The following is a 24,856-nucleotide window of genomic DNA, read 5'->3' on the forward strand; positions in this document are numbered from 1 at the left end:
CGCAGCTTCCCTGGCTGACGAGAGTACGACAAGGACGTAATCACAAAAAAAGTGGTACTCTAAATCTCTGTGGAGATTCCGTAATACTATTTTCTCAGCGTTTTATTCCGGAAACTGGACCTCAATATCTTCGTGTATGTTACTGATGAAAACACTGTCGTTATTAGAAGACATAAGTAAAGTGCAAGTGAATTTAGAGGAACCCAATATGCAAAATAAATCGCAAATGAAAGAATGTTATGATTCCCGAAGGCTACTTAAAATACGACCCTGAAAGACATAAACAATTTGATTATTTTGGTAGAAAATTTGTCTTGCTTTATTAGATAATTGATTTAATATTCCAACACGTAAAATTTACCTGCTTTCTTGTCAGTTTATAATGCAGCTCCCATCTCTCGCTCTGTCTGTCTGTCTGTCTGTCTGTCTCTCTCTCTCTCTCTCTCTCTCTCTCTCTCTCTCTCTCTCTCTCTCTCATTTATAGGACAATCACTTAAGTCGCAGTTACTTTCACTACCAATAAATCTCTCACTGCAACTGCCCTGGATGTAGGCATAGTAGGTGCATGAGACCTTATCTTTACTTACTAAACAGAGAAAAAAAGACTCTCTCAATAGAAGTATTAGCTGACTGATCTTTTTATAATAATCCCTGTACTTTAGTCGTTTCGTCAGGTACCCGATACTTGCCTGCAACGAAGAGTAAAGTTGTGGGGAGGGTAAGAAGGAGGTTTGGACAGATACAAGACATAGACTGTGAAGCAGAAGCCAGTGGTAGTTGACAGTGGTTAAGGGAATGGTATAGCAGATACAAGGCACACACGGTGGATCTGAAGCTAGCAGAAGTAGTAGACAGTGGTTATGGGGATGTTAGGACAGATGCAAGGCACAGATGATGAACCAAAAGTCACTGGTAAGAAGCAATGGTAAGGCGAAGGGTAGGAGAAAAACTAGACACAGACGATGAAGTAGGATACTTGTAGATCTGGAAATCTGATTATCGTGAACCGGCGTTAGCTTGTGAGTATTTACCCCAGAAACACACTGCCGGTCAGGAGAATCGAACTCACGGCAGAGAATCCTCCGGACATGAGACGTGTACCAAACCGAGCAGACAAAAAGTCGCCTTTAGGAGTGGAGAGTACTTTTTTGTTTCCCCTCTACAGTGGGTGGGAGGAGTAGGTTAAGGGAAGAAGTTTTCCCAGGGTGATGATGAAGATGATTTTCCTTTCAGAATGCATCGGAGAGAGACATAAACGAAGTATTGCCACCCCAGTGGGAGGATCCGCCTCGTGATGTTGATGATGGCAGAGACGAGAAGTGGAGCTACCAATACTACCACCACCACCATCACAACCACCATCGCCAGCCATCACAACCATCTCCACAAGAGCAGCACAGGATGAGACACCACCACCATCACAAACGTAAGTGGGATGGTGCTGTGTTGGAGTTGGAAAAGTGAGTTTTGTATTTCTGCGGTCTGCTTACATACCCCTGATGTGGGTGGTCAGCTCTTGTATACATATTGGAACAGTGTTTTATGGATCTTAGTGGGCAGCTTCTCCTTGGAATTTGCTTCCCCATATTAGTTCCCACCAACCTTCAGCCTACAGAAGTCCGAGTCCAACTCTTACAGATTTCCTATGATTGGAGAACACCTGTAGTCTGGTGTATGTTTTTTTTTTTTTTTCTGTGATTTTTTTTGTTCCTCTGGTCAACTTCTTAAAAAAAAATCCTTAAGCTTGAGGAACATCACTTTCTACTCACCGCTTCACGCACAGGTGCAAGTGTGGAGTTTTGAGTGAATGGTTAGAAGTGCAGTGTTAGGCAAACATTAGTAATGGGGGACGTGGTGGTCAAGTAAAAGAATGTTGAACTGCTGACTAAAGGGACGAGATACTGATCATAGGGTGGAACCGAGCTCTGGAGATTCGAATTTATTGGCAGTCTTAAGGATCACTCGTAGCCCGCCACCCAGGCCAGAAGTATTACGTTAGTCCAGAATGGAGACAGCCCTACAACGCATTAAGGTTTGTATGACACCGGTTTAACCTTATTTCCACAACGATAATATATATATATATATATATATATATATATATATATATATATATATATATATATTATCAAGCTACCACCAAATAACTGTATTCAAAATAGGGAGAGTTTATAAGAATGAGGGGGTTACTGAAGCCTATATATAACCTTTTCATTTCATTAAGTCTTTACAGGTTTTAATAATTTTATCAGTACAGTAGGTTGCAAGAAAAAAGAAAAACAGCCAATGTAGGGAAAGTTGGTAACCAAAAAGTGGGAAGAAGTGGACGAGGGAAAGTCATTTTTTTTTTTTTTTTTCGATCTTCTCGTGTATTACGTGTCCTATCCGATCCGCTTTCCTAGTCTGCGTAAGAAAGGTAAGTTCTAAAAAATATCTGTGCATAGGAAGAAAAAAAATATGATGTGAGTGACTCTTGTTAGTGTCTGCATGTGTGTGTGCGCGGTTGTGTGTGTTTGAATGTGATGCTGTGGATTTGTGAGTTTGATTTATTTACTTATACTTTATCTGTTTATTTATTTGACAATTCCAAGGCAGGAATTGGAGTTGATGCCCCGTTGCCTGAGTCCCATTAATTCGACGCTCCCTGCACCTTGGTATGACGCCACATCAGTGCTGTTATCCACCGTTCATACTGGATACATGTTTGAACTGTCTCATCCATGGACTAGTGTGATGGAACTGTTTTTTTTTTTTTTTTTTTTTTTTTTTGTGGGTGGGTTTTGTGCAAGGTCAGTAAAGTCCATTTTAACGAAATTCAAATAATGAGGCTGCTACTTGACACAGTGGGATCGAACTTGTTTCCTGTTAGAAAGAAAATTAGATCTACACCCACTTGACAACCACCTCCCTTGGACTAGACTGAGCTGGATATCTACCGTGAATGCAAAGTGCTAAAGATAAAATTTTGAATAACTGAATAATATAATGCAAAGTACTGCAATACGAGTAATTCACAAATGATGGATACATAATATTCAGAAAACAACATACGTTAGGGGAGCCGATGATGCGTGATGGATGCATAAACTGAGCAGACTCGTATTTTTAAGGGCCATTGTTCGAATCGCGGACAGGTGGACAATATCTGTTTCAAATCGCTCATCCAGTTGTATCATTACTGACGTAGATGTGCTGTAAATTTGACTGCTGTGCGCCTTGCCTTTGGGGGACACCGTAAAAATGTATTGCCTTCCTTACTACTCCTTAGGCGCTATTCTCGTGCGTTTAGGATGCTTACTGACATCTCTTTCTTAACGGTTTATTTCTGTATTAGTTCCATTTATATATTAGTGTGTTATTCCCATAATGTATGGCGATATTTACAAATGAATAAGAAAAGAGCGACTATGAATGAGCAGTCTGGAAAATAAATCTTTAAGGAGTTACATGAGAGCCTTCGTAGCCGACGAGAATACTGGCCCACGTGCAGTCGATAGGCATTAATCTAAATCTTCTCACTTAGTTGACGATTCCAGTTACTTATTGGTCACTGATACTGGTTAGTGTTATTATGTGTTTAACGGTGCTGGAGTAAGACAAGGGTGTGAGGTGTCCTTGCCGTTGTCCGGTATATAAAAGGTATACTCTGCATACTGCCACCCCTTGACACTCCCTCACTTGGAGGTATCTTGTGTGTTGCAGGGACGGCTTGGTCTGTTGGCGCAGGCGGTATAGATATTTTGGCTGCGCCACGAATTACTAATGAGCCATGCATTCAGTGGGGAAAAAAAATATATAAAAATTATGACACATGGAAAGGCATGAGGAGAAAAGAAAATGATGCAGGATAAACGCCAATAACGCTGCCTAAGCCGTCCCCGCAACACAGGAGAACTCCCCAGCATAGATGGAAGGGTTATGAGAGAGGTCATTCTCCAAAGCAATGGAATAGTTGTGAAGCTGGTGATAAATGGTGAAGAACCAAATATCTTGAATCTGAGGTAGGCCATGGAGATGACGCTATGCTACTTGCTGATAGTGAGCAAGATTTCCGCAGACTGGTTCAGAGTTTTATAGATGTCTGTGAGCTACGAGATCTGAAAGCAATTGCAGATATGATTAAAGGAATGCACATTGAAGGAGAACGGGATTCAGAGTGACCTTTGCTCTTGGCCAGAAACGTGAAATGGTGAGAGATTTTGTGCATCTCGGTGCAGTGACAGAAAGGAAAGATAAATGTGTAGGAAAGTTGAAATTAGTGACTCAAGGAAAATAAGTGACTGGTGCCATGAAGGCTTTGTTAGAAGACAGAGGATGGAGTGGTGAAGCTGCAAAATGACTGGATAAGGGTATGCTAGTTCCAAAGTGGTATAACGTGACTCTGAAGAAGTCTAACGTGTGACCATGGTGGTCTAGTAGGCAAAGGGCCGTACTATAAAAACCCGGGGTTCAGGCGGTCCAACGGCGACGTTCAGTCGTCAGACTTTCCTGAGCGTCACTCATCCTTACTATAAAAAACCTGGACCGTCGGTCTTGGCGAAACCCAGTTCTGGCGTTTGAATGCCACAAGTCGCTAGATTGGGCGAAAATGCGCTGCATGAGCAATAAAAGCGCGCAAATTTTTAATGTTTCTTCTGTTTAATAAACCAGACACTTCGCTAACCCATTCTAAACTGTTATTTTTTATGTACGAAATAAGTATATTTACGTTAGAAATGGTATCAAATGATGATAGAAGGCATAAAGAGGATGCATTTACAAGCAAGATAGTGTAATGTATAGCCTAGACTGAATTATGATTTATCTTCCTTTTGCAGTTATTTGCATGAAAATAATTATTGAGATTATCCAGACTTGATTTCATACGGGCAAAGTGAATGTATTATTGCATTCTTCATAGATTTCCATGTTGTTCCTGGCCAGCTCACCAGTCATGAATTATACAGCAGTTTATCCAGGTTATGTGCACTTTCACTCATGCAGCAGTACATCATGTTCCTAAATTTATATTGCAAAAGGAAAATAGAGAGTTACTGGAGAATTATTTTTAGGATGGAGACTAATTTACGTCTTTACAAAGCTGATTGAATGGTGACATTCATTGCAGCACCAACACATGAGGGATGCATTAACACTCCATTAGTTGCTTCTTTCCACAACTGTCATCCAGCCATGACCAGCAGACCATATTGGAAAATATAGGTTATAAGATGTGTGTACTGTAACAGTTGTTCTTTCAGTTTCTATATATCTAGCTATAGTTTTTTCCCTACATTATTGTCACCTTCCCTGTTTGAGGTAATAATAGTAAATTTCCAGTTTAGCTCAGTAATTATACTACTCTGAGATTCACATTCTTTATCATTACCTTTCCTTTCAAGCAGTATGCAATGATTTCCTAAGTTACATGGTATATAGGCCTACAGTAGCTAATTATTTCTGTCCGTCTGCTAGACAAGCTTTCCTTTTTGTTTCCCAGAAATCATTCCACTTCTATAGTACTTTCATCCAGTTCTGTTTTATATATTTTTATACTGTTTACTGTTCTGTTTTCCTAGCTTTCTCCTACTCTGGTCATATGCTTGATGTTGGTCTCCTTCACTAAATATTTATCTCATTACTTCCTGTTTGTCAGTCATTGCATAACTGCACCTTTCATGCTTTTGTATAACCCTTCCACCCTAACCAATATTCCATGACTTCTACACCTATCTATCCTCCATTACAATAACTGTCATTTCTATCCAATTACTGTAACTAGTTTTAATATTAGATATGCACGGAGCAGGCCATCTCCTTAGGCCTGTAGCCGTTTGTAAGAACAGCTCTTGGGATAGAAAGATGCTTTTTTTTTTTTTTTAATTAGCATGAAAAAATCTGCATTTACTAATAAGTTTTGATTTAAAGCCAACGCTCCTATGCTTAAATATGAGTGCTTGATTGAAACAGGCAATATTTCAGCCAGCATCCTAACCAACCAATACACCTTACCCAACTATCTTAACTACATCAGCTTATCAATTTATTTTGGTGCAAAAACGAATCACATTTTTTTCAAGAAAGAACTTAAGTGATTGCACATACTTGTCGGTACTGATGAAAATTTTGTGTTTTATTATCAATTTCTGACACTTAACTGTAGGCGAGAACACTGAAACAGGTGAAAAATCCAAACCAAACTAACCATTTACCAACGCTGACCAAACTCTGACAAGTGTAATTTCTGCCATGTAATATCTATCTATCTATCTATTGCCAGACGCCTCAATCCCGTTTGGGGTGGTCACAAACAAATCGCCTCCAAGTCGCCCTGTCCCCCGCCATCTCACTGCCCTGCTCCCAACTCACACCCCCCTCTCTCATATACCTCTCCACCCCATCCCTCCATCTCATCCTCGGCCTCCCCCTCCCTCTTCCCCCCTCCACCTCACTCACATACACTCTCTTCGTCAGTCTTTCACCCTCCATCCTCTCCACATGGCCAAACCACCTCAGTGTGTTCCTCATAACGCTCCCTATCACATCCACATAAACACCACAACATTCCTTTATATCCTCATTCGTCAGCCTATCTCTCCATGTGCCTCCACAGGCTCCTCTTAAATAACTCATTTCCACTGCTCTCACTCTTGACTTGTGTCCTTCCAACAACGTCCAAGCTTCACTTCCAAACGTTAGAGTTGGTATCACAATACTGTCATGTAGTAACTTTTTCACTTCCATGCTCACTTCCCTGTTTCTTATCACTGCTTTCAAAGAACCAGCAACTTTTCTTCCCTGCTGTACCCTTTCAAGCACTTCACCCTCCAAACCTCCATCCTTACTCATCACACTACCCAAGTACTTAAACGTACTCACATTTTCCAATTCCTCACCATCCAACCTCGCTGTACATTCACTGACTTCACCTCTCTCAAAGACCATCACTTTACTCTTCCCTACATTCACCTTCAGATTCCGTTTCTTACACACTCTCCCAAACTCATCCACCAAGCCTTGCAGCTCCCCTTCGTCTTCACTCAACAACACAGTATCATCTGCAAACAACAGTACAGGGAGTTTCCAAACACTATCCTCTCTCACCAGGGCCACTCCAACATCCACTACCCTACCTTGTACCTCTTTTATTACCCCATCCATGTACAGATTGAACAACCATGGAGACATGACACATCCCTGTTTCAACCCAACTTTCAATGAGAAAAATTCACTTAGTTCACCATCCACACGCACTGCAGCCTTCGCACCATCGTACATACTCTTCACAGCATTCAACAACTTCCCATCTACTCCATATATTCTTAACACTTTCCACAATCCTTGTCTATCCACCCTGTCATATGCTTTCTCCAAATCCATGAAAACCGCATACAACTTCTTTCCCTTCTCTAGAAACTTTTCCACTAAAGATCTAAGAATGAATATCTAATCTACACAACCTCTTCCCGTCCTAAAGCCTCCCTGTTCTTCTCCAACTAATTTCTCTGTTCTTTCTCTAACTCTGTCAATAAGTATCCTACCATACACTTTTCCTATTATACTAAGAAGACAAATGCCCCTATGATTACCACACACTTCTTTTTCCCTTTTTCCTTTGTACAAGGGAATAATTATACCTGACTTCCAATCCTCCGGGACTCTACCTTTCTCCCATGCTAATCTGCACATCTTCCACATCCATTCTACTACTATCTCTCCCCCATGCTTCAGCATTTCACCACACACTCCATCAATTCCTGGGGCTTTCCCAGATTTAACTTTCTTCATTGCTTCCACAACTTCTATCCTACTGAATTCTTCCTGTCTTCTCACCTCCCCCCTTCTCCCAGCCATTCCCCAGCCACTTATACTCGCATTACTTCCATCCTCTACGTTCAACAATTCCTTAAAGTGTTCTCTCCATCTGCTCACTTTTTCTCCCTTCTCCACTAGTAATCTACCATTTTTATCTTTCACTCCCCTGCTAACTTCACTTCCACCCTGTCTTACTCTTTTCACCTCTTTCCAGAACATTTTCTTACAGTCCCTCCACTTTACACTCAAATTCCTTCCAAATTCCTCATCCACTCTCTTCTTACTCTCTCTTACTAATCTTTTCACCTCTCTCTTTCTTTCTACATATAACTCTCTCTTCCGCCTCTCAACTTCTTCCACGCCCCTATTCCTCATCCATTCATTGTATGCTTTCTTCTTTTGTGCCACAGTCTGTTTCACCTCCTCAGTCCACCACGCTGTTCCTTGCACCCCCCTCCGTCTTCTCTTCCTTCCACACACCACATCACATGCTGCACATATTTCTTCCGTAAATATGCTACACACACCTTCCACGTCTCCCATCTGCTCCAATTCATATTTGCTCAATCGTTCCTCCACTTCTCTCTTATACTCTGCCTTTTTCTCATCCTCTTGTAACCTTTCCACTCTCCTTGCAACTACTCCTTCCTCTCGTCTTTCCCTTCTTCTATTTCTCCATTCTAATTGGACCTTGATTCTGGCCACCACCAAGTAGTGGTCAGAAAGTCCACTCCCCCAACCTCTATAAACTCTTGCATCCTTTACACATGGTAAATTTTTAGAAGTAACCAACGTTTTCTTTTATTATTATTTTTATGTTTTCCAATGCAAAATACTGTGTTTTAATTACTTTTGACCTTCATTTTGGGGGGGAAATCCCCCTTTTGGAATTTTGAGCATGATTTCCAAAAGAGGGTTTATACCCCAAATCAAGATCAAAATTAATTAAAAACACACTATTTTGCATTAAACTAACCCAAACTAACTTAACCTAACCTAACCTAACCTAACCTAGGGCCTGACATAGACCGAGTGCACACGCCTGCACCAGCCAATATGGCGCAACATTCATCCGCTACTGAGCAATAGCCTAACCTAAGCCACTATATGACTAGCCCTACAAAATTTACTCCCCAAACTCAAACTAGGCTCAATAGGTAAGTCTTAGTTAGAATAGTTCAGGGACTCAATATAATGAAAATTGGTAACGTTGGTTACTTCTAAAGTTATACCTATAATATTGTATATGCACTTCTTACACGTCATTTGTTTATGACTTTTCATAGGCAAGAAGTGTCACACAATGATGTTGTTGGTCTAGAGGCAGAAGCTTACTAGCTTGCCCTCAAATGTGCTAACTACAGCACTGAGCTGGCTAACACACAAACTTTCAAACAGTTGCCGTTTCAAAAATCTATTCAGAAAATACACAGGTAGTCTGAAATAAGCTAGAAAGAATAATTTAATATCCTAACTCAATATTACGCGCCACGCCTTCTTCTTCTTCTTCTTCTTCTTCTTCTTGTGACCTCTGTCGCTTTGTATCGCTTCGTAGGTCCTCCTTCTCTTCTTTCTCCTTATCCTCTTCTCTTTTCTTGATCACACTTCATTTTTTTTTTTCCGTTACCTTTTTTATATGTTTATTTACTGTCCTTCTTGCTGTTGCCTTTTCTTCCAACATTGTGTTAGGAATATTTAAGCAAACTTCATTATTCTCCCTGTTTCTTCCTTATCCCCATATAGTCCCAGTACTGTACAAATCCCCCCATCTTCTTCCTCAAGTCTTCTCTGCCATTCCTCCATTCCTATCACCGCTACTACTGATGCTATTAACTTCTCCCTTTGCTCTTCGTAGTTGACGCATTCAACAATTAGGTGCTCTATTGTTTCTTTTATCCCCTCACAGAATTTGCAGTTCTTGTCCTGTTCCTCTCTATTTCTACCATTCACTTCCAGAGAACTTGTCCTAGCTTTAACTAACAGTCTACTTCCCGAGTCTCCTACATGCCAGTTTAGCCCTTCTGGTTTTTGCTTTCTTTTATACCATATCAGAGTCGCCTTTCCTGTTAACCCCGCTTTCCATCTGTTCAGTCCATTCTCTTCAATCTTTTTCTTAATTTGTTTGCCTTCTATATGACTCCAAACCTCTGCCAGGTTTTCTCTCCTCTTCCATCTGTTAATTTCTCTCCCCCACGATGATCTTGCCCCTCATTCCTCCAGCACCCTCTTAGCCCATCTTTCCACACTGAGTTTTTCTATTTTCTTTGTGAACCCCAATTTTCCTTTCACAATTCTTTCTTTGAATGTGCTCCCCCCAGGCCCCATCTACCCACTATGTTTTGTACTTTTTCCAACTTCATGATATCTCCATCTCGGTAGTTTGTTATTTCCGATCCATAGCGACAATAAGGCACTGCTATTCCTTTCCACAGACTCTTACCCACCTTATACTTGTTAATCACTCTACACCCTCCATTTATAATCATGCCTGTCATCTTCCGAGCTTTCCCTTCATTAATCTTTCTTTGTTTCTCCCCTCCTATTCCTTCCTTACTCACTTCTATACCTAAGTACGTGTATTTATCTACTATTTCCATTACATTGTTCCCCATCACCCACTGGTTCATCTCCCTGTTATTAAATTCCATCACCTTGCATTTTCCTGCACTGAATCTTAGGTTCCATTCCCTCCCAAATCTGTCAGCTATTTCCATAAGATCTTCCGTGTCTTTCCTGTTTTCCGCCATGAGTACTACATCATCTGCATAAGCTAGGCATCCTAATTTCCAATCTCCAATCCTCACTCCATTGCCTGATTTCCTGATTCTTACTAAAAGTTCTTCCAAATGAATGTTGAACAACGTAGGGGACAAAACACAGCCTTGATGCACCCCGATGTTATTGTTAATCCATCCTGTGCTTATATTTCTTATTGTGAATTTCACCTTATTTTCTTCATACCATCTCTTTACTATTTCCACTATCTTGCCATCGACCCCAATATGTCTCAATAGTTTCAACAGTTTACGTCTATCAACTGTATCGTAAGCTTTTTCAAAGTCTAAAAATACTAGGTATAACTCTTTTTCCTTGTTCCTTGTTCCTCTCTATGATTTCTTTCATTACAAAAACATTTTCAAGGCCTCCCCTACCCTTCCTGAACCCACTCGGTTCCTCGCCCCATATTTTGTACTGTTCTGCCCATGATATTAGTTTTTCATTTAGTATCATCCCAAACACCTTAGCTAATACATTCATGACACTAATGGTCCTATAGTTTCCAATTTCCTCCTTAGCTTTTCCTCCACCCTTATGTATAAGTGTCACCCTACTTCTTTTCCAGTCCTGCGGTACCTCCCCTTCCTCCAGGATACTATTAAACAGATTTGTCAATGCCTTTGTCAATTTTTCCCCTTCATATTTAATAAGTTCACCTATTATTCCATCTGTTCCTCCTGTCTTTCCATTCTTGATTGCTTTAACAGCCTTTTCTACATCTTTTCCTTCTATCCTTACATTCCCCATTTCTTTGCTATCGCTATATATCCAAATATTCTCTGTGGATTCTTCCTCATTGTCTTTTAGCATTATTTTCTTCCAGTATCCTTCTACAATGGATCTAATTTCTTCCTCATTTTCTGTTCCTTTACCCTTTACTTTTAACTTAATACACTGTTCTACATCCCTTTCTCCAAGGTTTCTCTTCAACCTTTTCCACCCTTCTCTTTCTCTTTCCCTTCGGGGCATATCATTTAGTTTTTGAGCTTGTTCTTCTTCCCACATTCCTGTTTTTCTACTGATTATTATCTTTGCTGTCTGTTTTGCCTCTCTATATCTTTTCCATGCTCTTTCCCAGTCCTGTCTATATTGTTCTCCATGTTTTTTTATCATTTTTCCCCATTTTCTCTGTACCCTGTTTTCTCTCTTCCTGTCTTCAATTGCTAGTTCTACTTCCTTGTCCCACCAGCCTTTTAATCTTGTCGTTGCTATCTTCAATTTTTTTGTTCCTATTGTCCCTCTTGCCTCCTGAATTATGGTCTTTTTAATGTCTTTTTCCCAATCATTAATAGACCTCCCTCTCTTCTCTTCCTCACGTATCTGGTCATATAGATTCTGACTGTATTTCTGCCAATTTGCATTAGCTGTATCCCATTTCTTTCTCCATTTTGTCTTTTTTATTTCTTTTCGGCTATTTGTCTTTCCACAAGTAATTCCAATCATTATATGGTCAGAAATGTCAACATTCTCATTTTTCCATATCTTGCATCCGTATGTCTCAACCTCATGACTTATTATTATATAAATCAATTGCTGATTCTATACCTCTGTCACTCCATGTTACTGGATCTTCCAGCTCCCAGTTCTTTATCTTTAGCTGGATCTTTTCTGTGAAGTCCAATGCCATCTGTCCGTTCTTGTTCACCCTCTCATTATTTAAACCAATATGGGCATTCAGGTCCCCCATTATTATCCACTTATTGTTTCCCACTTCTTTCTTTATCTCCAGCAGTACTTCATACAACTTTTTATTTTCTTCATAGTTTTCTTTTTCTTCCACTCCCATGTAAACTATCGTCACCCACCATTCTTCTTTCAGGTCAGTAATCTTTACAGTTAAAATGTCACCTTTGTTATAACCCAGTCCATACTTCATATCCTTTACTGTTTGTACCTCTGATATTTGTCTTCCCTCTTTCTCCTTCATAATTATTCCTACACCTCCACCTTTTTTGTCTCCTATTTGCCTTCCTGTCCCTAATCCTACCCATCCGCCCTCGTGCCATTCTATGTTGTTGGCCATCCTGTCTCTCCTAATCCTATGGCATCATATTCCTTACCCTCTTGTACCAGGGTTCTCCATTTTCCTTCGTTCCAACCTCTAGTGTTCAGGAAGGCAAACATCATCTTTCTCCTTTGGGCCTTATCCTATCCCTCTCTCCCTCCACTTTCATGATGCCGTGCCCACTCCACAATGTTCCACCCTGTCCAAACTTTTCCTTGGTTTGAGAAATGTACTCCATCTCGTGACCAGACCTCGTTCCATCGTACATTCTCCCACAGCTGAAGGCCATCACATCCCCATTCTTCCAATTTTTCCATACACTGCCTATTCAGCCACCTTCTTTTCTGTTCGTATATTGATGTTTTTCTCACACATCTTTTTGGGACACACATTAATAGGGGGTTGTGCCCAATCTTTTTCTTAATAATTTCCATTATCTCCCTCAGCACTGATGAAGTTTCTTTTTCACCAACTTCTATAAGTCCATTACCTCCCCCTTCCACTACAACATAGTCATCTGGCTCTATTTCCTTAAGATGCTCATTCACAATCTCTTTAATATCATTTATGCCTGCTGCTCCCTCTGTTCTGTCCATAATTCTATAATAACCACCATAAAAGTTTTTGTTTACTCGTATTCATTACGGAAGTGTTTAGTCTTGTAAAATCTTATGAACAGTCTTGTATTTCTCATATATTTTTAGCCTGCTAGGGAAAATTAGATTGCTGAATTATTCAGTTTTTATAAATGGAAAAACCGGTTATCATATTTATGAATATTTAAATTTGTTATACGAAAGGGGGGTGTCTCTTGTGGCATTTATCCTCTAGTGACATTCCAATACTATTTTACGCCATAACCAGGTGACGCACGCCTGGCGTGAACAGCAAAGTTATTTATGGTACGAAAAACAGGAACGTCAGACGCTCACTTTCGCCAATACTGGCGTTTAGTTTTTATAGTACGGTCCTAAGACGCTTCAGCTGGGTCTGGCGCTTGTGGGGGTATGGCTGTTTTTTGTGTGGCATAGAAGGCTTCACAACACATCCTTCTTAGCGATACATTTTACATATCGCAGTACAACATTCGCTTGTATATTATTCATGTCGCTTTATATCAACACAATTTTCATTACTAGCAAACAAAAGGATTATAGACATATGAAATGCATAATACATCACTGAGGAAAAGGCACTACGAAACTCCGGAGCCCCCCAGTACATGGCCCTAAGTATGAGAAATGGTTGAGGATAATTGCATAGCTAATACCAGTCAGGGATGAACAACTGGTCACCGTTGTCCAAATGTACAAAAAGGGCAGCCTAGCACTGGAACCATACGCCCATGATAAAAAGAGGCAATAAAGGAGCTGAAGATGGATGGATGGGTGGTTGAGGGCAGTGGAAGTCGAATTGTTAACTAATATGCTCGGGCTGTGTAGAAATGAGGACAAAAAAGAAATATCGGGCGCGTTATGAGTTTCTAAGTGTAAAAGGAAGTGTAATTAGATGGTATGGTCGTATATTGTAGAGGGAATGGCGGGGAAGTTGTGTGAATGAGGATTGGAGGAGGAGTGGGAGGCGAGGGAAAAAAAGACCTTGTGGTAAAGGAATGTGTTGCAGAGCGAGTTATGAAGGTATAGAGAAAAATGACGAAGGATAGACAAGAATGCCGCCAGTGTTTGAAGGTACACTCACGTCCTTAATCTAGTACCCTAACCTAAGGGGGTATGTATGTGCAGTATGTATGCACAGCTGGAGAAATTTCCGCGTTGGATACCGCGTAGAGGACAGCAGGAACGGCAAATAATTTGATCCGGTAACAGTGTTGGGGGTAAAGGAGGGATGGGACGTGCTGGGTAGGTGAGGGTTTGGGGGGAGGGTAGTGGGGGTAGCTGTGTGGTGGGAGGGATGGGACGTGAGGGATTGGGTGTAGTGGGAGTAGCTGTGTGTTGGAAGGGATGGGAGTGGGGGTAGCGAAGTGCTGGGGAGAAGTTTAGTAGCCGTTTAATGTAATATAATTTGTCTTGATTTTAAATGAATGTGTTTTTATAATAGGTGAACACACGAAGTACCAACAAGCTGTAAAATGATGGTTCATGACATTATGAAAAATGGTCAGTTCAGTGATCATGCAAGGCTAATATAAACACAGACATTACCAACACGTAACCTTATGTAATGACTCGCCTCCCTTCGGTATCTATAACATCCCTACTGTAACACAGACTAATATCAAAAGTTGACCTCAGATACGTCTCAAAAAAGTTGCTCATACATTCTTAATTGTAACATAGATATGTAGTGTATGGAAAGTAAAGTATATATAGTATTCTATTTCCTCGTTGTTTCAGTCAATCATTAGTATTTTTTACCCCGAAAGGAATTAATGTATGTCAGATTTTAAGACAAATGCATCTTTGTTAGCAGTCAATGTGAATTTCATATATTTCCTAAATCGTAAACACATACTGGCATCTTGTCACAAACTAATTTAAGCATAAACCAACCCTAGACCATTTCAGGTCAACCAATAGCGTCTGCCTGTGTGTGTTGTGCAGTGTATAATACTGGGTCTCTCGCTGTCTTACGCTCTCAATTTATCTCACAGAGACTCATAAGTAGGCTAAGGATAATCATACATTTGCATATGCACATATGACTGGAATATGCATTTGCATATGCACATATGCAAATGCATATTGCAGCCATGATAATCCTACTTTTTTGTTTATTTATACGTCATATTCTTTGAAAGTTCCTAGGTATTATAACTTCTTCAACCTGCAAAATATTTGGTCATAATAACACACACACACACACACACACACACACACACACACACACATATATATATATATATATATATATATATATATATATATATATATATATATATATATATATATATATAATATTCGCAATAGATCTTCCTCTTGGGAACTTTAGTCTTGTCACAACGTTGGTACTACTTTTCCTGACAAGACTCTATATATATATATATATATATATATATATATATATATATATACACACACAACAAAAAAACTATCGTTACACCTTCTGCGCGATATAAAATGACACACGAATGAAGGTTTTTGATAACAGCCTCCTCCATTGGTATCCCTGCGTGTGTTTGTTGCATATTTATTGTAAGCTATATCCATTGCTTCTCCCATGCATATTTCTACCTCGTCCTATTTGGCAACTCACCCACTGTCAGGCTTACCAACCCTAGCGAGACAGCCAGGTTGTTCAGTATGAAACACATCGGACCACCTTGTAACGATAGTCTTTTTGCTGTGTGTGTGTGTTGTTACATAGCCTATGATTTCATCATCCTTTGTGTAATTTTAACGCACAGTATGCTGCATGTTTGATCACGAGCGTGTTCTGCCTCAGTTCCCCCCTTCTACCGTTATAGTAGAGTAAGTCGACATCTCTGTTATACTTTGCGGGATTGTCATCTCTTTGTCCCCATGGCTTCATTTGCGCGTCCTTATTACAAGTTGTATCAGGCTCTGCTGGCCCCTATATAATGAGCTCAGTCTCTGCGTCATTGCCACTTAGATCTGCTCCTCATTTTGTTCACATCTCTGTCCTCCCCTGTACAGATATTATTATTGTGAGTGCTCAAGAAGTCTCCAACCATCTAGCAGCTGTGTGTAATTTGAGTATAACTGTTGTTGCATTTTTTCTTGTACTGTATAGCATAAGTTTAATTTGTAGGCTTAGTGAAGTTTTTGTAATTCATGTATGGATCTTTATGTCAGTCATTTTTTGATAATAGTTTGTATCTATAATAATTTATCTGGCATTCACTGAGTATTATCTGGTATCTCATTTCATCAGGGCTGACTTAGATAAATTTACTCTTGCTAATTTCGTGTTAATAGAGGCTATTGCAGTTAACCATATATTTAACCTGTTTATTTGCCATTACATTATCCTTATGAGTCCTGAATGTTTTGTTGTTAATTTAAGCATTAAACTTTAACTTGTAATTTTACCTAACTCTTTTGTTTTGAACCTGGAACTTTACGGGACAGTAGTGACTCTTCGTATTCTCACTTAAAGTGTACATTATCTTTCTCTGTTCCGTAACATAAATTTGGCGACCTCATATCAGGATATTCAGGATATTATCATAAGGATATTGCTTGATATTTTGTGACTGTTACTTATTCATTATGTCTACTATTACTACACTTGATGAAGCCAAGGACTTTTTGTCAAATGTGCAAACAGTGTGTGATATAGAAAACAGAACAAAGAATGAACTTAAGCTTGTTGCTCAACAATTGGGAATTGCTGTTCGCTCTCATCATTCTAAAGATCAAATTGTTGATATGATTAATGAAAGCTTGTTTAATGTAACTCCTCCAAATGAGCAAACACAGATTGAATTAGCTAAGTTACAGCTAGCCCTGCAGGAGGCTCGTGTTAATGAGGCAAATGCTCGTATTGAAGAGGCACAGGTACAGGCTCATGCACAAATTGAACTTGCCAGGATTCAGGCAGACCATGAGTATCGCATGAAACAAGGTGGAACTGGATCATCTAGCTCTGATGGTTTTGATGTGGCTAAAAATGTTAAACTTGTCCCTCCTTTTAATGAATCTGATTTAACAAAGTATTTTCAGTTGTTTGAGAGGGTAGCTACAGGTTTTAATTGGCCTAAGGAGTATTGGACAGTACTCCTTCAAACTGTTCTCACCGGTAAAGCTCAAGTAACTTATGCATCTTTGCCTCAGGATCAGTCTGATAATTATGATGTAGTAAAGAGCTTGATTCTTAAGGCCTATGAGCTTGTTCCTGAAGCTTATAGAGTAAAATTTAGGACAACTTATAAGCAAGATAAGCAATCCCATGTTGAGTATGCAAAAATCAAAGAAGATCTGTTAGAGCAGTGGTTAAATTCTAAGAATGTGGATTCTGATTTTGGTAAATTTAAGCAGATGATTTTACTGGAGGATTTCAAAAGGTGTATTTATAAAGATGTAAGCCTATATCTTGATGAGAAAAGAATAGATAATTTGTCTGATGCTGCAGTTTTAGCTGATGAGTATATTCTCACTCACAAGAGATATTCTAGAGAAAAAGGGAAAGCTGAGAGTAAGTACGTTGCCTCTACTCAGAGTACAGGTAACAGGAAAGAGAATAAGGATGATGTTCCTCAGGAAGTAAATACCAGCTTCACCTCTAGATTTCAGAAAAGTAAATGTACTTATTGTAGTAAGCTTGGTCATACTACGGAGAGATGTTTCAGGAGACAGCGTGATGTGAACAAAAAGGAGTCTTTAAATATTCAGTCAATTGGTCTAGTGTCCACTCTTGAGAGTTCCCAGAATTCTTTAACTGAGTTAACTGAACCTGCTTTGAGGGGTAACTTAAATTCTCATGATGGAGCTCCTATTTTGAGCAGTAACGTGGGTGACACTCTCAAGAGTTCATGTGCTAATTTCCTGTCTGATGGTTTTGTCAGTCCTCTGGACAGTAATGACAGGAAATCAGTTCAAATATATCGTGATACAGGTGCTTGCCAATCCCTTATGCTGACCAGTGTTCTAGGCTCTAATTTTAATTCCTCTGATGAAACTGTAATCTTACAAGGTGTAGGGAATAATTACTTCTCTGTCCCTCTGTGCAGTGTGAATTTAGAGTCTGGTTTTGTTCATGGTTCCGTTATGGTTGGGTTGGTTGAGACACTCCCAATGTCAGGTGTAACTTTCTTACTTGGAAATGATATTGGTGGAAGTCAAGTGTGTCCAGCTCCTCAGTTGTCTGGTGAGCCAGTGGCAGCGTCCCGGGATTGTGATGTCCCTGATGTGTTCCCTGCATGTGCTGTCACTAGGGCTAAGTCTAAAGTTACTGGTGATTTAGAGGATAATGATGATGATGATGTTATCCTAGCTGACACTTTTCTTGCTAATTTGGACCACTCACCAGATGAGGCAGTACCCCGTAGTGTTGATAATTTGTCTCGTCAAGAGTTGGTTGAGTTGCAGGTTGCTGACCCTGAGTTGAAAGGTCTAGCTAACTCTGCTTACAGTGAAGAAGAGTCAGGCGGTGCTTCTACTTGTTATTATGTAAAGTCAGGAGTACTTATGAGGAAGTGGAGACCCCCAACAGCATCAGCCGACTGTGAATGGGAGGTTGTACATCAAGTTGTCATCCCTCGTGTTTGTAGGCAGGATATCATTAGAGTGGCTCATGATTCCAATTTCGCAGGACACCTTGGAGTGAGGAAGACTGTGGCACGCATTTTGAAACACTTCTACTGGCCAGGTATCTTCAGGGATGTTTCCTGGTATTGTAAGTCTTGTCACACCTGTCAAGTTGTGGGGAAGTGTAATCAGACTGAAAAGGTTGCACCTCTAGTTCCCATTCCTCCTTTTGAGGCGCCTTTCACCCGTGTGTTGGTGGATATTGTGGGCCCTCTTCCTAAGACTTCTTCAGGATTTTCTTATGTGTTGACCATGATTGATATGGCTACTCGTTGTCCTGAAGCCATTCCACTTGGAAACATCTCAGCAAAGAACGTGGTTAAGGAAATGCTGGGGTTCTTCACAAAGTTTGGTCTGCCTAAGGAGGTACAGTCAGACCGAGGAAGTAATTTCATGTCAAATGTTTTCAAGCAGTCTCTGAAAGAGTTGGGCATCACCCAGATCACGTCTTCAGCTTACCATCCCCAGACCCAAGGAGCGTTGGAGAGATATCATCAAACACTCAAATCGATGCTCAAGAAATACTGTTTGGAACATCAGAAAGACTGGGATAAAGGTCTTCCATTTGTTGTATTTGCCGCAAGAGAATCTCCAAATGAATCACTGGGCTTCTCACCTTTTGAACTACTGTTTGGCCATGAAGTAAGAGGACCCCTTAAGTTACTCAAGGAATGCTGGCTGTCGGAGGAAGATGACGTCAACCTGCTGGAGTATGTGATGAAGTTCAAAGAACGGCTGTCCACTGCTTTACAGCTGGCGAGAGAGAATTTAGGAGCTGCTCAGGAGAAGATGAAGACTTGGTATGATAAGAAGTCCAGGTTACGCCACTTTCAGCCAGGAGATCAGGTTTTGATTCTGCTACCAGTTCATGGGCAACCTCTTCAAGCCAAGTTTAGTGGTCCTTATTTCGTGGAGAAGAAACTCAGTGATGTCAGCTATGTCATCGCCACACCAGATCGTAGAAAGAGCAAGCAACTATGTCACATCAACATGCTAAAGTTATATCACAGGCGGGACGAAAATAATCCAGTCTGCACTGTAGCTGTTCCACCCGAGTCTGCAAGTGAAGCTCTCCCATGCAGTATGAGCCTGAGTGATAGTTTGGGGAAGAATCCTGATATCATGAATGATCTCCAGACTAAGCTTTCTCATCTACCACCCAAGGAAAGGCAGGAGTTTTCGGCATTACTGCAGGAGTACCCGCTAGTGTTCCGTGCCACTCCAGGAAGAACCACTGTGTTGATGCATGATGTCGATGTTGAAGACGCAAAGCCAATTAAATTGCCTCCTTACCGTGTGAACCCAGTGAAAGTTCCTCTCATCCAGAAGGAGCTTGGCTACCTGTTGGACCACAAGATGATTGAGCCCTGTCAGAGCGAGTGGAGTTCTCCTGTCACTCTAGTCCCTAAGCCAGGTGGGTCACAGAGGCTTTGCATCGACTACAGACGTGTTAATCAGATAACCAAAACAGACACTTACCCTCTCCCTCGCGTGGAAGATTGCATAGACAAGATCGGAAAGGCTAGGTACATAAGTAAGTTTGATTTGTTAAAGGGATACTGGCAAGTACCTATGACTGAACGTGCTAGGGAGATCTCATGTTTTGTAACATTAGGAAAGACATTTGCATGTTCTGTAATGCCATGTACAGATTGTTTTAGAGTAATAAGAAATTTCCTTTGTAAATTTCTTTTTTCTTTGTGGGGAGGTGTTACATAGCCTATGATTTCATCATCCTTTGTGTAATTTTAACGCACAGTATGCTGCATGTTTGATCACGAGCGTGTTCTGCCTCAGTTCCCCCCTTCTACCGTTATAGTAGAGTAAGTCGACATCTCTGTTATACTTTGCGGGATTGTCATCTCTTTGTCCCCATGGCTTCATTTGCGCGTCCTTATTACAAGTTGTATCAGGCTCTGCTGGCCCCTATATAATGAGCTCAGTCTCTGCGTCATTGCCACTTAGATCTGCTCCTCATTTTGTTCACATCTCTGTCCTCCCCTGTACAGATATTATTATTGTGAGTGCTCAAGAAGTCTCCAACCATCTAGCAGCTGTGTGTAATTTGAGTATAACTGTTGTTGCATTTTTTCTTGTACTGTATAGCATAAGTTTAATTTGTAGGCTTAGTGAAGTTTTTGTAATTCATGTATGGATCTTTAAGTCAGTCATTTTTTGATAATAGTTTGTATCTATAATAATTTATCTGGCATTCACTGAGTATTGTCTGGTATCTCATTTCATCAGGGCTGACTTAGATAAATTTACTCTTGCTAATTTCGTGTTAATAGAGGCTATTGCAGTTAACCATATATTTAACCTGTTTATTTGCCATTACATTATCCTTATGAGTCCTGAATGTTTTGTTGTTAATTTAAGCATTAAACTTTAACTTGTAATTTTACCTAACTCTTTTGTTTTGAACCTGGAACTTTACGGGACAGTAGTGACTCTTCGTATTCTCACTTAAAGTGTACATTATCTTTCTCTGTTCCGTAACAGTATATATATATATATATATATATATATATATATATATATATATATATGTGGTAGGTGGGGGCGCTCAACGTAGTGCAGCTTTCGGATGTCTGACCTGTCCTCTCCTCCATCCTTCTTTCCTTCCATCTTCTTCTATCTTTCTTTCCTTCATTCTTTCCTCGTCCTTCTGCCTACGGGTGGCTTTACACTCCTTCTTCTGTCTTTCATTCCTTCATTCTTTCCACTTCCTTCTGCCTATGGGTGACTCTACACTGAGTGACAAGCCAAATGGTTTCCTGTACACCAGGAATCTATTTACTACGCTGGGTGGTAACCATATAACCAAATTTTGGCGCCTTGTGGTTTAGTGGGTAATTATTGTGCTCCAATCGGATTGAGCCGGTGAAGGTTTATATCCAAGGGGTGGTTGGGGTTTATTGCTCACGTAATGTCACTTAGGGATGAGTGAGGTTGGTCACTCTCATCTTAAATGTCAGGACCAACTGCCTAGCCCCGGGCTCCTACGCTCCATATCTGGCAACGTAGGATTGGATGATGGATATATATATATATATATATATATATATATATATATATATATATATATATATATATATATATATATATATTCAGTGGTAAAGTGTGAGTTTTCGTACACTGAAGAACGAGGGTTCACGCCCCGCCAGGGTAAAAAACTTTGGGAGCGTTCTTCTGGCCACTTACTACATTGGCGGACACAAGGGGTGCTGTTGTTGAACCAGTGTTGCATACTATAAAGTATGCTTGCACCCAGTCAGCTTACACGGGCCGATTACACTTGGTTCACAGACTAAACACACATCCAAAGCCATTCCAACACAACAGTTACACTTACAAGCATTTCTCACCCTACACACAATCTCTACTAGACAGCCTAGGCTACTTGGTAGAGATACATTGGCTGTATTGTCCCCACTTCGGTAGGGATAGGCCGGTCCTGCAGTGGACACTCAAACGGCTGATGATATATATATATATATATATATATATATATATATATATATATATATATATATATATATATACTGTATATATATATATATATAATCGTTGCTGTAGTCCCTGGTGGGGTCGGCCGCTCTTATATGGTGTTGCCAGTAACTTCTGGCCCTTGCGTCTTCCTCCAGGCCTAACTGTCTCATTTCTTTCTCAGTTCCATCTCTCCACCTAATCCTTTGTCTTCCTCTCGTTCTTCTCCCTTCCACCTGACTCCTCCATACCATCTTCACAGGATCAACTTCCTCCATCCTGGTCACATGTCCATACCACCTCAAACATGCCTCACTTGCCTTCCATAACTGACACGACTCTTGCCTCTGCTTTGATGTCATCATTCCTCCTCCTGTCTCTCTGTGACACTCCCATCACCCATTGCAGCATCCTCATCTCTGTCCTCCCCAGCTGTTTCTCTTCATTCTTCCTCAACGCCCAGGCTTCTGCGCCATTCAGCAATATAATAGCAACTTTTGGAAGATGGCTTCTTGTCATTCCTCCATCTACCTCACACACCCCAAAGGGGGGAGCGTTCCCCAGTTTGGAAAGCAGTGGTTTACAAGAACATTGCCAACCGAGTGCTAACCCAACATAGTCACTGGTATTGACACATTCTATCAGTGACGTTTTTTGCTCTTGGTTCAGTCAGTAATATATGATTATCCAGACAAATGTTAGAACGCGTTGTACTAGACTGATGCATTAAGTTTATCAGAAACTCAGTGGAACAGAATGGTTGGGTTGAGAAACACTTCTTGTTTAAATGTAATGGGACAAATAAGTCCTTCCTTCGACTTAGTTCCCAGAAAGGATTACTTATTTTTCAGCTATATTCTCCTCAACTGTGAGTTGTATGAGACAATAAGTATGCGATATTATCTCTTAGTGTGTGTGTAAGGAGTGAGCGGAGAGGAGAAATGCCTGCCAAAATTTAGTGCGTTTGGGTGTGTGTGTAATTCACCGGGTCGGTCAGGATAACATGATTGCCGTGATCGTCAGCTCATTACTCTCCAGGAAGAGAGCTGAGAGCTCATATAGTCCGACCTAGGGCAAGGCTGTGACCTTCACACACGTACACAACCATTCACTCCCTCAAGAGGAACAGTAACCTCCCACTTCGGCAGTGAAACTTCTCGCACCCGATCCGGCGCGAACCCCCGTCCTACAAGATGGCAGGCAACAGCATTACCACTACGCCAGTTGGTGTGTGTGTGTGTGTGTGTGTGTGTGTGTGTGTGTGTGTGTGTGTGTGTGTGTGTGTGCTGGTTAGAACAATTGTGTGGACGGGGAGATCACTACTGGCAGCACCGGGGTAGATATTACATTACGAAAATTTCGTAAAACGTTAGGTGCATGCACAATTTGTAGCAATGCGAGTCTTATATAGTGCTGGTAATTTTGTGTGTGTTGTGTGTATTTTGTCAAATATATCACCATCCTTAATAGCAACATTATGTCCGTATTCACTTCAGATGACAGCTTAAAAAATAGACTGTAGGTTACCAGTGTGAATGTAAGGTAATCTACTGAGAGAGAGAGAGAGAGAGAGAGAGAAATTATGCACGTTTAGTACTTGTATAATAACACACGTATGCGCATAAGCATAAAGTTATATAGGCCTCTTAAGATATGAGGCATTTGCCCTAAGAAAGTGTTGATTGGAATATAGTTAAATTTATAGTCAGGTATGAAGGCCAGGCTCATCCATCCGTAAGCCGGGTAAGTGCTCATACGACTATGAAATAAACTACGCCGTCAGTCCAAAGGATGTATTTTCCTTAGTCTGCCAGCGTTCGGTCTTAAAACACAATAAATACAAATATAAAATGGACTATTACAGGATGTTAGATTCGGTATTCAATACAAGTTGCAATGAAAGTTATAGTATCTTTGCTAAGCAACTTCCATGAGAAGCAGCTGAAATCAGTTCTAAATATTTGTAAATACTCGGTCAACAATAGAAAGCTTTTCAATGAAGGGACGGAATGACGGAGGCGAAGGATAAGGTTACGTATTAGCGATACCTGTTTGCTTAAGTACAGAACTTATTCCATCAAATACTGAATCATCATTAGCAGCCTGTTGCTATTACCTTTTATTATGAATAGAAAAATCGTATTGGAATGATTATCTACGCAGAGTTTGTTGACACAATTATTGGCTACTTAACCTCTCCCTAAGATTCATCTACCCCCACCACCACCCCTCCTCTCCCCCATAACTCCCCTTCCCCGCAACTCCCACCCCCTGCTTCACCCCCAGCACTGTTACCAGATCATTTTTGTCTGTCGCTGCTGCTGCCATCTACACAGTGTCCCGCGCGGAAATTTCTCCAACTGTATGTATGTCGTGCAGTGGAACAATGGGAATGACTTGTATATCCACTGTGTTGTAAGATAAGAACTTAATAGGTCTACTTTATACATAAGCAAATGACAAGCGTGTAGGTTGCCTTATTACCAGTGATGTGAAATACTGGACATGTGGAGAGAATGGAGAATGAAAGACTAACTAAGAGGGTGTATGTAGGTGAAGTGGA

General features: G+C 40.5%; 1 protein-coding gene across 1 annotated transcript in view; it reads left to right on the forward strand.

Moving 5' to 3' along the window:
• The window catches only part of LOC145414551 (uncharacterized), a 244,392-nt gene that overhangs the window by 144,493 nt on the left and 75,043 nt on the right, over positions 1-24,856 (forward strand). Inside the window, exon 11 of the mRNA XM_080284071.1 lies at positions 1,234-1,426. Within this exon, the coding sequence (XP_080140197.1) occupies positions 1,234-1,426 (193 nt within the window). The remainder of the gene's footprint in view (positions 1-1,233; positions 1,427-24,856) is intronic.

This window comes from Coenobita brevimanus, chromosome 100, assembly GCF_032717465.1.
Source record: "Coenobita brevimanus isolate Jiangsu-jjx chromosome 100, ASM3271746v2, whole genome shotgun sequence".
Lineage (NCBI taxonomy): Eukaryota > Metazoa > Arthropoda > Malacostraca > Decapoda > Coenobitidae > Coenobita > Coenobita brevimanus.